General features: G+C 38.9%; 1 protein-coding gene across 1 annotated transcript in view; it reads right to left on the reverse strand.

The window, feature by feature from the left end:
- Positions 1-17,488, reverse strand: part of TRPM6 (transient receptor potential cation channel subfamily M member 6) — a 98,502-nt gene that overhangs the window by 47,784 nt on the left and 33,230 nt on the right. Inside the window, exons 6-14 of the mRNA XM_052776589.1 lie at positions 16,930-17,143; positions 15,968-16,092; positions 15,017-15,188; positions 13,542-13,716; positions 12,060-12,183; positions 9,657-9,729; positions 9,436-9,536; positions 2,839-2,973; positions 2,262-2,315 (exon numbers count right to left, since the gene is read on the reverse strand). Coding sequence (XP_052632549.1) covers positions 2,262-2,315; positions 2,839-2,973; positions 9,436-9,536; positions 9,657-9,729; positions 12,060-12,183; positions 13,542-13,716; positions 15,017-15,188; positions 15,968-16,092; positions 16,930-17,143 — 1,173 coding nt within the window. The remainder of the gene's footprint in view (positions 1-2,261; positions 2,316-2,838; positions 2,974-9,435; positions 9,537-9,656; positions 9,730-12,059; positions 12,184-13,541; positions 13,717-15,016; positions 15,189-15,967; positions 16,093-16,929; positions 17,144-17,488) is intronic.

Genomic DNA, 17,488 nt, shown 5'->3' on the forward strand with positions numbered 1-17,488 from the left:
AAACTCCCCTAGGAGGAAGAACACAGGCACATCCACATTTTCAGCCTGAAAAGTGTGACATCTACAGTCCACTGCACCCACATTGCATAGGAACATATATCGTAATGTTCACAAGACCAGCTGCATTCAACAGTGAGGGTAATGTTTCTTCAGGTTAATCACCAACAGCCAGAGAGACTGATAAAAATCTTCTTCTTCTCATAACAAGAGAAAACTAGCACAGTATGATTTGCTCATTAAACTAGTTCATTAATTAAAAATGAAGAAGTAGATGAAGCATGTATTTAATGTTGTAGAGTAATTCCTGGAGACTGGTAATCTCTTGTAGAGGGTCAAGGCTGTCATGACAACTAGGACAGCAACCGTACCTTCCGAGTTTCTTACTGCTTCTGTTTAAAGCACCACTGCTTCCCAATTTACCTCCACTGTCCTTCCAAGACACAAGATTTGTGAAAAATTCTCTGAAGAACAGATTATTTTCCATGCAGATTTTAAAGATTATTGGTAAAACCTTAAACTACAACTCTTAGAAGTGAAAAATGGGCCTGCACATAGATGGCATCAGAGGCACTAAGTATTCCTAGCGGTGTATGCCTTTCAGACTGTGAAAAGTCATTTAACTCAGTAGACTGAGGTTTTTTCAACAGACTTTAGTGTACAGTACAGGTAAGGTAAGTACAGCCAGGTAAGGCCACCCAGCCCTGGGGAGCAGAAGGCACCAACAAGCTGAGCACTCTGGGGCAAAAGCATGTCTCACAGGATAGAGGTTGCCAGCTCTGTCATTGAGAGTCAGGCAAGTGTTTCTTACTACCTATACTTGTAGATACTTCTCTGCACTAAAAAGAATATTTTATGAGGGCAGACTGCAATGTATCTCCATTCAAATGTAGCAGCAGCAAAGCTGGTCACACTAATTGAGAAAATATTCTGAAATCCATGGTCACATCACTCTGGCGACTGTCCTAGCTACTGTGTTACCATATTTAGTAAGACTGCAACTGCACAACTCATTCACAGAGCACTTACGCATACTTATAGAAGCTCAGGTGAAAAAGGCTTTTCAGCATTTAGACCTGTTTGCAGGTCCCAAAGTGAGTTTAGCCTACCCAATGGTGTATAAAGTTTTGAAATTGTGCACCCATTTTCTACCTAAATTCTACTATTCCATTCCAAGTGTCAAAAGCTTTCCTTTAGATCACACCCTGAGTTCTCCCAGTGTCCTGAGATGTAAGCAGGCCATGTGTTTTAGGAGAGGGGTCATACCAAGGAGCAAATCACTTCAGTATCAGTGAGAAAGGCAGATTTCTCAGCCTGGAAAAGTTCAATATATTTTCAACACTGAGTTCTTCCAGATCTGTCACATAAATTAGACCTCAAATATGTCCATCAGTATGGGAACACACAAACAATAGCTTGCTATGGAGACCAGAATACCCTACACCTATCTAAGAACCATCAATGGGATTGACAAGAAAGTCACCCACTATACGAAAATCATACCAGAAATCCCACTACTTGAGACCACAGAACTCTGCAAACAGTCAGACTTACCATTTTATTTTATCTTAGCATTCATACCCTAGAAAGAAATAGCAAATTAATCTAGTTTTGGATCTGGGCATCTCCTGAAGTGGAGAATAGATGCAGAAAGAACAGCTCATCCCTTCCTGGCTAAGCAGTGCTGCAAGGTACAATAGATAACAGAAACACAAAATAAATTAACTGTGTAGCTAAATAACAAGGCTGCCACTAAACTACTAACAGAGCCAGTGCTCCATGAAGTAGTCATCCACTGCCACCTTCTGTTCTCCTAGGCACCGCAGCACATTAAAATAATATTATATCTTGTCACAGTATCTTTTTGTTAGTGCTCAACAAGGAAAGACTTTTTTAGCTTTGGGGAAAAAAAGAAAACCTTAAAGCAATGAGCATAATTACTGCACTAATTACTAAGTCTTTTGTACAATCACTTCATAATGTCACTTTAGTACCTTGAGAAAGAGAGTCTGATCTACACAAACTGCTTGGCTTTGAAACTAAGGTACAGGACCCTTGGGAGCACTCAGTAGTAGTATGCTAGTTAATTGCTTAGGGGGATCAGTGGGATGAAGATAAAACCACTTAGTAGATATAGAAGAGTAGTAACGAACCCATCACTTCTACTCTTAAAATTCCCCTGTATTACCTAATAGCAGTACACCAGTGGACACTGAAGTTCTAAGCTACCATTTTTGCTCCCCAGCCTTTCCTATGTCTATTACCTGTTTCACATCTCGAACTAGGTGATGCAAAAGTAGATTTGATGGTCCTTGTTTCTGTGGTGTGAAAAGAGAAGACAGTAAACAAACACATCAACCTACCTTAGAAAATATGTACAGTAAAAGAAAGCAGCTAAAAGATCGTTGGCATAAGCTACTATGATTCAAACTCTCCCCACTCAAACTCTCCCCACAAACCTCTTCAAAAACATTTCAACACTGATCTCCAATACCTCTACTATCTTAACTCTTGACATATTCTAGAAAGAAGTTGGTATCACTTTGGTTTAACAACATATAATTTTCAGCAAGATAAACATGTATCACATACCACACTAAAATCAGAACATATTTCTCATAAGCTTCAGGTAAGTACTCAGTTTGGTTCATGTCAATGAATTGAAAATAAAAAGCTGTGACACCAATCCAAAAACCCAACATGACACGCAAAAATTATAAAAATCTGTTAATTTTCAATTTTTTTCAAAAATCCTTCATAAAAATGTGGCCTAACTATCAAATCTCTTAAGCAAAACAGAATTCTTACCTAATATTGTACACTGGGATTTCAAATACTCACTGTATTGTAGAGTTCTTCCAAACGAGATATGGTAAGAAAACGGTGCATGTTCACTCCATGCTCTATTAACAGCTTCACAAAATCCACACGGTCCATCACTAAAGCATCCAGCATTGCCTGTTCCAATGCGCCAACCTCCAGAAGGACAGAGGTGAAGGAAAAGCTTAGAAAATTATTAACTTCTTTTGGAAATAAATAAAACACTCCTGAACAGCTAGGGATCTCTTTACCACAATGACTTGCCTTTACATATACTTAAAGTGCACAGTACAAAAGAAAAATATGCTGGAGGAAGCATCAGTGTAAAAAATCCAACAGAGAGGGGGAGTAAAACTGAGTCTCCATAAACCCAACATCTGTAGAGACTTCTACAACTCTAACTTTACAACCAGACTCTGATAATACATTCCCTACTCTTTAATTCACTTCAGAAGCTAATGTATGATAATGCAGTGGGTGGAGGGAAGCCTTTCATTTTTTACATATGACAAAAGCCATTTCAAGGTACTGTATTTCAAGATCTCTCTATAGAACTTGAAGTTCTTTAAAGCAGACTTCTTTTCAAATATGACAGAGAATCTGCATTAGGATACACTCTCTCAAAGACACCATGAAGCAGAGCTCTACCTACAACAGTGTCCAAACGGTGAAAGCACTCTACTCATGGCACTTGCACAGAGCTCAGCAGAATTTCTACATGCAAAATAGCAAAGGAGTTGGACATATGAGGTTCATATAAATCCATATAAAGAATTTCTACAGAACACGTATGGACAGAAAACACACGGGGGTAAGCAGAGTGAGGATTCTGGCACACAAATGGGGCAGGTACTAGTGCTAACTTGGCACTTGAAGTTAGTCTTTCCATGTACGTATTTGTGTTTGGCAGAAGTGATATTAAAAGACGACCAATAAATGTTACAGAATTGCCCCATGTGAAAAGAAAACTTGTGCACTGTTCCTGAATTATTGGTGTTTCTTCCAGAAATCTCTCGAAGTAACCATTCTTCTATTAAATTTCCTCATGCAGTCTATTCCTTGTGCTGGCAGTGTGTCTAAAGAGGTTTAGACAGCTATCTGGTAATTACTAAAATGACATTTGTTGTTGTAAAGTCTGTTTGACATTGAGCTGACATTTAAGCAGAAACACAGTTAGAGCTGGTTACAATCTCTACCTTCTGAAATTTGAGGACCAGAGTTCTAGAAAGAAATGGCCACAATCTGTGCATAATTGTGCATGCTTCTTTAAAAGACTTAAATAGACAGAAAAATACTAAGACTACATGGAAAACTGCCTAAAAATTGCTGCTTAAATATCTAATTCAGAATTTGAACACACAACCACAATAACCATGCACAAACTGTAGACCCTGACAATGGCAGGTCTGGCAGACCCTGACAGTCAGAGGGGTACTCGCCTTTAATTAAGAAAGCAACTAAGTCAAAAGCAAACTTTAAAACTGCGCCTGTGCATTTTCTTTTTTTTCTTTTTTTTTTTCTTCTTTACAAGGTATGAAGAAAATAGTGTTATTTAAGATTTTTCTCCTGCTTAGTCAAAAGAAAAACTTTCAGGAATATATGTCATTCTAATTTTTGCTTGGAGAAGCAGCAAGAGATGTAAGGCTTGTTTATTACGAGCTCTTTACAACTTACTTGAAGGGGAGAACATACTCATTATCTGACAATGACTTGTCATTCAAAATGGTGCTGAACAATTGCACTGAGATAGATATGAACAGATACATAGATCTTTTTCAAACAGAAGCAGAGGAGTGAGTGTAGGGGGACTGCCAGTGAATCTGTAAGGCCAGAGGATGATCCAGGTATAAAAGAAACACGCAAGGAGACAAGGCTATTGCAGAAACGGTAAATTAATTCATTGCCTCACTGCTCACCACAGAACATGTTAGGAATGGTCCTACATCAAAGCTATTCTTTATGGCAGACAAATCTGAGGAACTGTGTCAAATTGAAGTGTCAGTAGAAAAGATTATAGAAGTCATCCGTAAAGTGGTAGCAAATTGTCAGGACCAGGTGGTTTTCACCTAAGAGTTCCCAGGGTACTGAAGTGTAGCTGAAATCAGCCCCTCTAACAGCAGAATGGAAGATGGTAGAAAATATACCAATTGTTAAAAAAGATAAAGGAGTCTGCAAGTTGTTAAAGTATGGCATAACAATACAGTTAGAACTTTGTAAGGACAAATATAATGAAACTACAATAACAAATAGCAATGTAGGTAAATACAGCAGAGTAAGAGGAAACAAGGTGGTTATTTTGTAGAATAAAATCAGAACTCTACCAGAATATTAGCAGGGACAATGAGGATAAGGCTATCCTATTGATAAAGTATGCTTGTATCTCCACAAAAGCTTTTGATGATGGCTTTCTTGAAGGACTTCTAAACAAATTAAGCTGCACAAGGCAAAAGGTCCTCCAATTGTTTAATAACTGATCAAATGGTAGGGAAAAAGATTATTAATGGTGGTGGGAGACCAAGAAAATCCCACATATTGAATACTGACTTGACAACACTTGCTGATGATACAAAAATACTCATCATAATAAAACTGATTGGGAGGAGGTACAGAAAAATCTCATAATATGGGCTAACCAGCCAAAAAAGCAGGTAAAATTCAATATTAGTAAATGTGAAATAACATGCCTTTGGGAAACAACCCTACCCACATGTCAGTCTTGAAATAATTCAGAAAAAATGTTAGTAGATGTATCTTCTGAAAGCATGAATGTAATTGGATGTAAGTTGGAAACACATAAAAAAGGCATACAGACTATTAGGATTTATACTTAGACAAGTACAGAATAATCTATAAAATGTTTGTATTTCACTAAATATCTCAATGAAGAACTCCATGTCTTGAATACTGGGTACAGTGCTAGTCTGCCTATCCCAAAAGATGACTGACACCTGAAAAAAGTACAGAAAAGAATGTCAGAAATATGGAAAAACTGAACAGATAATCACATTGGGAAAGCCAGGAGTGAACTGGGGGGACTATGCGACAGTTCTCTAAAATCTTCTGTGTCAAAGAGGAGGGGACTAGGAAAATGTTATTTGTTACTTCCCATACACATAGAATCACAGAATCATTTAGGTTGGAGAAGAGCTTTAAGCTCATCAAGTCCAACTGTAAACCTAACACTGCCAAGACCACCACTAAACCACGTCCCTAAGCACCACATCTACACATCTTTTAAACATCTCCAGGTATGGTCACTCAACCACTTCACTAGGCAGCCTGTTCCAATGCTTGACAACCCTTTCCAAGAAAAATTTTTCCTAATATCCAATCTAAACCTCCCCTGGCACAACTTGAGGCCATTTCCTCTCGTCCTATCACTTGTTCCTTGGGAGAAGAGACCAACACCCACCTTGTTACAAACTCCTTACAGGGAACTGCAGGGAGCAATAAGGTCTCCCTTGAGTCTTTCACCAAGGAACAGAAGGCATCAGATGAAAATATCAGGTAGCAAACAGCCACTGAAATTTAACATTCTCAGTTTAAGATCTCTCTATTTAGTAAAGCCTTTGCCACTGTTTCCCACAGCATTCTCCTGGAGAAACTGGCTGCTCGTGGCTTGGACGCACATACCCTTCACTGGGTAAAAAACTGACTGCATGGCCAGGCCCAAAGAGTTGTGGTGAATGGAGTTAAATCCAGTTGGTGGCCCGTCACAAGTGGTGTTCCCCAGGGCTCAGTATTGGGCCCAGTTGTGTTTAATATCTTTATCAATGATCTGGATGAGGGGATCAAGTGCACCCTCAGTAAGCTTGCAGACGACACCAAGTTGGGTGGGAGTGTTGATCTGCTCAAGGGTAGGAAGGCTCTACAGAGGGATCCGGACAGGCTGGATCGATGGGCCAAGGCCAACTGTATGAGATTCAACAAGGCCAAGTGCCGGGTCCTGCATGTGGGTCACAACAACCCCATGCAACGCTACAGGCTTGGGGAAGAGTGTATGGAAAGCTGCCCGGCAGAAAAGGACCTGGGGGTGTTGGTCGACAGCCAGCTGAATATGAGCCAGCAGTGTGCCCAGGTGGCCAAGAAGGCCAATAGCATCCTGTATATGTATATAGTATCAGAAATAGTGCAGCCAGCAGGACTAGGGAAGTCATCATGCCCCTGTACTCAGCACTGGTGAGGCCGCACCTTGAGTACTGTGTTCAGTTTTGAGCCCCTCGCTACAAGAAAGACATTGAGGTGCTGGAGCGCATCCAAAGAAGAGCAACAAAGCTGGTGAAGGGTCTAGAGAACACGTCTTACGAGGAGCAGCTAAAAGAACTGGGGTTGTTTAGTGTGGAGAAAAGGAGGCTGAGGGGAGACCTTATCACTCTCTACAACTACCTGAAAGGGGGTTGTAGTGAGGTGGGTGCTGGTCGCTTATCCCAAGAAACAAGCGATAGTACAACAGGAAACAACCTCAAGTTGTGCCAGTGGAGATTTAGATTGGATATTAGGAAAAATGTTTTCACTGAAAGGACTGTCAAGCACTGGAACAGGCTGCCCAGGGAAGTGGTTGAGTGACCATCCCTGGAGGTATTTAAAAGACGTGTAGATGTGGCACTTAGGGACATGGTTTAGTGGTGGACTCGGCAGTGTTAGGTTTATGGTTGGACTCAATGATCTTAAAGGTCTTTTCCAACCTAAATGATTCTATTATTCTATTCTATGAACCTATGATTCTATTATTATATCATTTATACTAATTCACCAGTCAAAGCAAGTTTCACCTGCCATACCTCTTACATAAATGGAAAGGAATTATGCAGACTCACAGGCCTTGCCAACATATATCTTCAATGATAAAAATGGCAAAACCATAATGCTTTTCTCTTACTCATATATTATAGCATTTGAAGCAGTAAGATAGATGGTGTCCCTCTTTCTTTAATATCTTACACAGATGTACTTCAATAAAGCTTATCAACAGTTCACAGCAGAGTTGTTGAAGACAAAAAACTAAATAAACACAAATAAAAAAAATATGTGCTATAAAACAATGAAAGAAGACATTGGGAAAAATAAATTGTCTTCAGAGTCAAAACATAACAGGGTATCATAAAAAAAATAATCATAAAGGCAAAAACATGCACACATCATTTTGTATACACAAATCTTTTCTATATTCCATAAAAACAAAAGTCTGTTGGACAGAAATACTGTTACGGGTATATGGTCAAACACTCAAAAGTTATCAGCTAATTGATCACCATGAATAATGGTACAATTATTCATTGCTCAATCATACACTATGTTTCCCCAGAGGGCATAGTCTTATTCAGTTTATAGAGTGAATGATGCTTTCTTAGCAGGGAGCTATTCAACATTTTGTTCTAACATTATTGTTCCAGGCTTGGTACATCCCTTATTATTCATACACCGTTCAAATCCTGAAAATGAAACCAGCAATTTCCTTCTTTGCCTTTCAGTAGGCACTCAACACCATTTATTTTTACCAGGTTTTGTGCAAGAACATGACATGATCATCTGCACTGCACAGATAGTGAACTGAGCCCAAAGAGGCAACAACAACAACAAAAAAATCCTTTCATTCATGGATGCCTAATTGTAGACATCTCAGGCATAGTCCTCCATGTATTCAGCCTTATACACCACAGGAAAATACAGACTGGTCATCAATAAATTCAGCTCTCTTGTGTCAAACAACCAGCTGCGGTCACTCAAAAAAAAATATACCCACTGTCCCTTTTCCAAGATTTACATTGTAAAGAAGAAAAGGCGCTCGGGATTGGAAAAATCAACCTTGTAATTCTTGGAAGCGAAAACTTTTGGAAGCATTAGAAAAAATTTCTTGAAGAAAATATTTACTCTTGTAACAAACGGGAATAGCATGTGTTGAGGCACATACAGTTTTACATTTATGATCTCTAAAAATCCCTCACTTAGGGAGAGTTATACTTAAATACTGGATTACATCTGAAAACTTGAAAAACACAATTATAGGACTGATTCAATTGCTACTGTATGTTCTTTCACAAGCATACAGTTAATGTGGGTCTAAATCATGGCTTGCCTTGACTGCAGCTATTCCTAAGAAACAATCTCTGAAATAATGCCATGATGCCACATTACCACAGTTAATTCTACCTTCTTTTACCTGGTCACACCATAAAGGACCGTGATTTCCGTATTTCTGTCTAAAGCTGTAAAAACAGAGGCAACACTCATTTCAAGTTTACTCCTTTGGCAAGAGAGTACTCTGGGCTACAATGAAATATCCTTGACCACTGATGACTGTCAACACAGGCTTGAGGAATACAGATCCAGAAGGACCACTGAAACTACTTGGAAAAGCTAGCAGCAAAAACTACAGGAATTATAGGTATCACCTTTTCTCTGGGGAAACAAATGTGATTTTCCATCTGATGCACTCTGCAATTGAATACTTCACAATTTTAAGAACAATGCCTCTCCAAAATCAAAGATGATTACTCCAGAAGACTGACTCCAAGCATCAAACTATTCCTTAATTAAAGCTTGACAAATGCAAATCATGGAAAATTTGTCATTATAATAAAGTGTAAAACCACTGTGAAAAATAAAAGGTAATATTACCTTCCAGTGTTGTCCATAAACCAGTATGTGTTTCTTGGCAATATCTAGCCGGTTCCAGGCCAACGCCAAATCTAGCTGAGCTGAAGCAGACATATTTGTACCTAGGAAACAAGTAAAGGACGTAGCAGTTTTCACACATTGATGTTACTCCTTTGCTTTGAAAAGGTAAACCAATGGAACTGTATGTCAGCTGAAAACAGATCATACTTTTAGACAGGTACCTTTCAAGAGTGCAGTCAGAATTGCCAAATCAATGTCCTGCTGATCTTCTGACTCCGCATCAAATATGGTTATCTGTTAGAATTGCAGAAGTACACTATTTGAGGTGAGGCAGGGAAGTCTGTAGTTATTGCTTCTTGGAAAGGGCTGTGGTAGATTAAATCATACACATTTCAACACAAACAATGGCAAAGGCCCAGACATGATTTTCCTTTGTTTCAGACAGAAAATGTACCATTTTGCTTTTTAATTCAATGGCATCCCAGGCAAACTGGAATCAACCTACTGCTTAATAACTTGACTCTATTTCTTTTTGATTAGCCTTTAAAGCTGAGAAATGTAAAAATGCAACATGGTTAATATCTACTCAGTTTTCAACTAAAAAACAGACAAATAAAGTAAAACAAAAAAAATAATAAAAACATATTGGGTAGTTTCCATCTTAGTGATCATTGCTACAATAGTCATTACTCCCATAACAAATACTTGGTACTTCATCATATTTGAGAAGTCGTAGCAGACTGGTGAAGTTCCCAGTGACTGGAAAAGGGGAAACATGACCCCCATTTTTAAAACGGGAAAAAAGGAGGACCCAGGGAACTACAGGCCAGTCAGTCTTACCTTTGTGCCTGGCAAGATCATGGAGCAGATCCTCCTAAAAACTATCCTAAGGCACATAGAAAATAAGGAGGTGATTGGTGACAGCCAACATGGCTTCACTAAGGGCAAATTGTGCCTGACAAGTTTGGTGGCCTTCTACAACGGGGTTATAGCATTGGTGGATAAGGGAAGAGCAACTGACATCATCTGCCTGGACTTGTGCAAAGCATTTGATACTGTCCCGCACAACATCTTTGTCTCTAAAATGGAGAGAGATGGATTTGACAGGTGGACCACCTGGTGCATAAGGAATTGGCTGGATGGTCACACTCAAAGAGCTGTGGTAAATGGCTCAATGTCTGGGTGGAGACCACTGATGAGCGGTGTCCCTCAGGGGTCGGTGCTGGGACCAGGATTATTTAACATCTTTTCCGGGGACATGGGCAGTGGGATTGAGTGGAACCTCAGCAAGTTTGCAGATGACACCAAGCTGAGTGGTGGGGTTGATACTCCAGAGGGAAGGGACGCCATCTGGAGGGACCTTGACAGGCTTGAGAGGTGGGCCCGTGCAAACATCATGAAGTTCAACAAGGTCAGGTGTAAGGTCCTGCACCTCAGTCAGGGCAACCCCAAACAGGGATACATGCTGGGCAATGAGTGGATTGAGAGCAGCCCTGAGGAGAGGGGCTTGGGGGTGTCAGTTGGCAAGAAGCTCAACATGACCCAGCAATGTGCACTTGCAGCCCAGAAAGCCAACTGTATCCTGGGCTGCATCAAGAGACATGTTACCAGCAGGTCGAGGGAGGTGATTCTCCCCCTCTACTCTGCTTTGGTGAGACCCCACCTGGAGTACTGTGTCCAGCTCTGGGGCCCCCAGCATAAGAAGGACATGGACCTGTTGGATTGAGTCCAGAGGAGGGCCACAAAGATGATCAGAGGGCTGGAGCACCTCTCCTATGAAGACAGGCTGAGAGAGCTGGGTTTGTTTAGCCTAGAGAAGAGAAGGCTCCAGGGAGGCCTTATAGCAGCCTTCCAATACCTAAAGGGGGTCTACAGGGAAGATGGAGAGGGACTGTTTGTCAGGGAGTGTAGTGATAGGAAGAAGGGTAATGGTTTTAAACTGAAAGAAGGTAAGTTTAGATTAGATATTAGGAAGAAATTCCTCACTGTGATGGTGGTGAGGCACTGGAACAGGTCACCCAGAGAAGTTGTGGAAGCCCCATCCCTGGAAGTGTTCAAGGCCAGGTTGGATGGGGCTTTGAGCAACCTGGTCGAGTGGAAGGTGTCCCTGCCCATGGCAGGGGGGTTGGAACTAGATGATCTTTATGGTCGCTTCCAACCCAAAACATTCTGTGATTCTATGATTGTACTCACAAATGAGCACCTCAGCTACTAAACATGCCAGCACATTTCAAAAGTACATTTCAATACTCAGAGACAAGTTCTAGCACAATTCTGTTATGAGTAGAAGAATGGATGGAAACTTTTCTAAACTAAAAATAAGACAGAGAAGAAAAAAAGTAGGAATTACTTGATCTTTCCTGTGAAAACAAAGATGTCTGGCCTTTTACTAAAATCAGAAAGGCTGTCATTTCATAAGCAACCACTGAGACTTGAGAAGTTAACTAAACAGGTTCTGTGGAGCTACTCAATATATAAATTAGCATAGACACCTTTGTGTTAACTTTATGTTAGAACACAATTACTTCTACAAGTGCTGTGCTCATGCCAACCCACCACAGAAAAAGCAAAAAGGGTAACAGCTAACGAAGATGTCCTAAACTCAGAGCATGAACCTCACTCACGGACTCTCTGTGTTCCATGCATTCCATCAAAATGTGAAAGAGATGACTGCACTGTTTCTGTCCCAAGCTAAATGTGTTTTGAATCATCACTAAGACCTCCTCCTTCACTTGAGGGCACAGCTCCCTGAAAAACAGATATACAAGCAAGAATAAGTATATTTTTAGCTACTTCTTACCAGCCCAAATGACACCTCAGCAAAAGACAAAACTTGTGCTAAGCAGAGACATATAAGAAATCTCTTTTATTTCTACTTTTCTGTTGATTTATTCCTGCCTTCTTTCAACAAAACAAAGCAAAGGCATCCCATAGCATAAATTATTATTCACACATGCATTAGTTCTGACCATACATATATACTATTGGTAATAGAACAAATGAAAAAGGTAACAATTTTCAAAGGATTGTCTGTGAATATAAAGCTAAAAATCACTAAAAGTTTAGCAAGCTTTTTCTTTTTTTTAATAATCATACAGGGATAAAATTAAATTCCTCATTATTTGTTCATCAGGCTTCATACCTCTCCCATCTTTTTTCCCCTCATTTATCTTTCCGTTAACCTTTCCGTCTATATTTTACTTTTCTTTTGAAATGGCAGGATTTTTTTTTAAAAGAAAAAAATGGAAGAAAAAGCAAGTGAAGAAAAAAGTTCTCAATACAACACACTAGGGAAAAGTACCACCCTCCCAAAATAATATTTAGAAAAGATAATAAATAAACAATTAGGATATAAAGTTTATTAAATTGTTCATTTTTTTAATTGGAAAGAACCCAGGCCACCTTTATAAATTTGATTTTTTATTTAAAAAGCACTTTTGACTTTGAAAAACTTTCACAGAAATATTAATTGGCTATACAAATATATATATATATTTAATTCCAGTTTGGACATAAAATTTTCATTCAAGGTAGGTTTAATAGAGTCTGCAGCTGAGGCTGCACTGGAGGTGACATAAAGAGTTACAGCTAGACGAGGATGACAAATCTGGGTTACCACTGGGTAAACCAAAGCCAAAGCCAAAGAACCTTAGTCCTCCTCCTAACCCAGTCTGAGGCTCCTACAGCTACAAGCCCCAGCTCTAGTCTCAAAAGCTTTGTGCAACCCAAACCCAAGCCCACTTACAGAATACTTATGGCAGGAGAAAGGATTGAGTCAAAACCCAAGCAGGCACCCTGGAGTCACCCAACAATGTCCCTCAGCAAAGGTTAGAAACGTTATAATAACTCAAGATAGCTAGATGCAGTTTCTTTTTCCTCTTCAAAAAAGCCACAGTAAATTTGGCAGAATAATTCTTTCAGCACTAGTTTGAGGCAGGGAAGGAAGAAACTCTGCTCTCACTTCACAGAAGTAAAAGCCAGCAAAAGACCGTGGTGGGGTCATTACTAGAAGCATTAGAAATTATCTCAGTGGTTTTGAGACAGGCTATTTCAGGTCCCTCCCAATACAGCAGACCAAGGAGGAGGAGCATTATGCCACTACTCACCCTGTATCACCTGTGTGTTTGTGGGTAAACGCCAGGATATCTGCAGCTCTGCCAGTGCCCTCATAAACCACCACAGGGACAGCTGGGCTCGCCCTCACGTACTCCCACACCATTAGGATCACGTTGGGGCCTCCTTCCACCACCAACCCAACTATGGGTACACCTTGGCCCATTCCTGTTTCAAAACACACCTAACTGGTTACAAACAGGTCTCAGTCACACCAAAAAATCAGAACATGTTGTAAATAAATACTCCTGAAGGAGTCTCATACATAGTTCAATGGAGAGGAAACCATGCTTTCACCATCTCTAATTTGACTTACACTTTTTAAGACTTTCACAGAACTTCTGCAACCAGATCAAAAAGACCAAGAAAAACTCCTGATGAAATTGTAAGTAGCCCTAGCATTGGAAGGAAGAAACATCCTTCAGAATATCCCTCTGCCCTTTACAATAGCTCTCACATGCAAGGACATTGATGGTGTTTGAAATTTGGTCAATATCCATTTGTTTACCTACACACATAGAAAAGTAATCAGGCACTTCTTTACAGACTTTCTCAAGTTTTACAGCAAGCAGGGTGGTTTTTTTAATAATCAGAAACAAATTTCAAATAAGCTGCAATAGAAATGGAAAAACAACTGAAAGTCTGACCTGCAAAATCTCATAGTAAGAAAAGATATAAGAGGATGAATAAGAAGCTCTAAATATGAACATGTTAAAAATTGGCTAAGTTTCTAAGTTTGTAAATACTATAATGTGAGAAGATAAAGGAAACAAGGATTCAACACCATAACTCTAATGTCTTTTTAACATACCACAAGATTTAAATCACTAGGTAAGAGTGAACTTCCCCAAATAATTTATACAATCTAGTACATAAAAATAAATACTTGTCTACATAATAAATATTTCATTCATCATTTCTATGCCGTAACTCAGTCATTGTACAGACAAACAATGGAAGATACATAATCTGACAAACAAACATTGGCTGAAGGTATTCCTTTCACAACCAGTCTTTGTTTCTGTACCTGAGGAGGTCACAGGTCTGCAATATAGAAGAGTGATGAGGACAAAAGTAATGAACAGGGGAAGAAGGATTTGAATTCCACTGAATGTGACAATTTTTCCACCTAGAAAAATGCTGGGAAACTATCTAGTGCTGATACAGAGACCATGAAAAACTACAAAGTGAGCAAATGCAATACTTACTAAATAACCTGAGTCATTTAGATGTCTCTACAACTAAGAAACCAAAATGCAAGTTAGCCCAAACGCATAATGCTTTATAAAAATGCTGTCCTTTTCATTTTCCTGATATTCAGGTTCAAGACACATGCAATTAATAACTTTCAACCTCAGTGAAATCTATGGCAAATGAAGATGTACAACATGCAACAGGAAATGTCAACTACCTCCACTATTTTTAGGACAGGCTTTTCTGTCATAAAGCTGACCACAGCAGTACTCACTTGTGTGTATTTTTTGAAGTGATATGTACTTCTCCAAATTCCTCCTGAGCATCATTTCATTCCCATACTTGCCTACTGTCCCATCATCTGCCATTAGAAAATGAGAATGCATGCTGTTGAGGGTGCTTAGCTTGCTGAGTGGATTACCAAGAGTCTGGTACAGGCAAACTACCTAAGAAAACCAAAATAAAAAGATCTTCAAAGAAACCAACAAAATATCACCATTTATCTTGCCTCGCTTGTATGTGTTTCTTCATCATATTGTGATCTTCTGAACGCCTCCATCACACTTTTTGCTGCTCTACTCAAACATGGGTTTTCATTTGATTCTTAACAGCAACAAAACCACAATTAATACCACAGAAAGCATTTCTGATTAGGCTTGTGGTCCTTAGTGAGAGTCACTGCCTGCCTTTCTTTGCAACAGTTGAAACACAATGGCGTATTTTTTGTGGGTGTATTCCCATTAAAAACATGTAAGCTATCATTTATCAGGACAGATTTCACCTTGTCAAGTTTTTTTAGACAGTGATGTAGATTGTGCCCCCACACTGGCACTCACATAAAGTTCTAGTTTATGAATAAAAATCATGCATATTTATAGCCTATTTGTGTATACCGTTAACCTGATTGCTCATCCTGAATCACATGAATATAGAAATACATCATTTGTAACCACAAGAGAATTGCTTAATTAACTACAAAATTTCAAAAAGGAATGGCAATTTCCTGTAAGAAGAGAAATATTTTAAAACTATTCATTTACATAAAAAAAGCAAAATACAGTCCCTCAACATACCACAGAATTCTACTGGTGAGCAAAATCTAAGCTTCTATTACTGAGAAAAAATATCAAACCAGTGAAATGAAGCAAGCAGAAAATAAAGCATACAAGAAAGCTAACACCCCTTGAACATGAAGGCTTTTATTATTAAAATGTGTCCAACTCACATCTTTTCCAATGAGATCCCTCTGGTTCTCAATGATACCCCATGGAGGAATCCCAACAGCACAGATCTTTCTTAGGTGTGGTGAGGCACAGCCTTTCAGTGCATCCCCCACATGCCTGGACACTCCTAAACAGATAATTAAAACATCATTTTTCTTCTACATTTGGAGACCTGCTACAGGACACCAATGAAAGGGTTTCCCATCATTTAATTTATTCTATGGTTATGTTTTAACCAGAAACAAACCATCCCACCCAGCTTCTATATTCGACGTGCAATGCAGGAATTGTAACGCTCAGACGTAATGCACCAATGCTTCAAACTCAACACATATTTCTAATTAATAATACTCATATATGTTGCTAATGGTGCTTTCTACCTCCATAAAACTTTATTATTTATGTAAGTGCACAGGACAGTTCTCCTGTATGGTCACCGGATTGAATAAAAGATAAAGAAGTACAGCTGTTTCAGTTCCATGGCTTACCAATCCCCTCAGTTTTTAAGAGTAGTCTACAAGGAGTTTCAGATACTAATAGGCTAATTAATGTACTATCCTAATTCAGAACTTTCTTAATTATAAAGCACAAGTTAAATTTAGATTTGAAAACTGTTTCAAAACCACCAATCACAGTCCTCAGAACCTAAATATTTTAATGAAGCAGATAAAACTGACTGCAATTAAGTTCTGGTTATCTACTATCAGTGTTTCTTACTACATGCAAAATACTCTGCTCTTTAAGAAAAAAAAAATATTAAAAATATTCAAAATGCCTGTCAACAGCAGAGGAACATGATGTCATTCTTTGAATTATCATTGTTCCTTAAAAAAAAAGCTTCATTTTGTGCTAAAATATCAGAAATTATCAAAAAATGTCATTATATTTGCCTTAAATGTATATGCTTGTATGCAGAGAAAGAACACCAGCAGAAGACTGAAACAAAGAAAAATAATTATGCTACCGCTGTTGATGCCTTCTGTAATTATCCATGCTCCTGTAGTCTCAGCAGCCTTCACCAATCCTTTGCTGAAAACCTGCTTGACCTTTGAGGGAAGCTTGAAATCTTGAATGCCTCCATGAACAGAGATCACTAGCTTTGGTAACTCCATCTGCCATTCTTTAACCATCAGGTGCAACAGCTGATCCAAATTGCTATCATAGGAGAGTCTAATATACTGGAAGAAAAATAATGGGTAAAATAAACAACCTTTAAATACTCCAAGAGAAGAAACTGATCTTACAAAGTTTTCAGCATTAATGTCTTAAAGATTTTGTGCAGGATTAGAACTTTCACAATACCACTAACATGATAGCACAAAAATACATCAGTGAGCAATACACACAGCAAGACAGACTACGCTTAATCACGGTGAAGTTCAATGTAAAAGTATTGTACATACACTCCAACCTGACTTACTTTTAGATTCCCCTGCCCTCTTAAGACAAGCAATCTGATATTCACCCAACACCACTTTTTGCATTTCTTATGCTGAAATTATAAAAAGAAGTCATATACACAA

The sequence above is a fragment of the Harpia harpyja genome, chromosome Z (genome assembly GCF_026419915.1).
Source record: "Harpia harpyja isolate bHarHar1 chromosome Z, bHarHar1 primary haplotype, whole genome shotgun sequence".
Lineage (NCBI taxonomy): Eukaryota > Metazoa > Chordata > Aves > Accipitriformes > Accipitridae > Harpia > Harpia harpyja.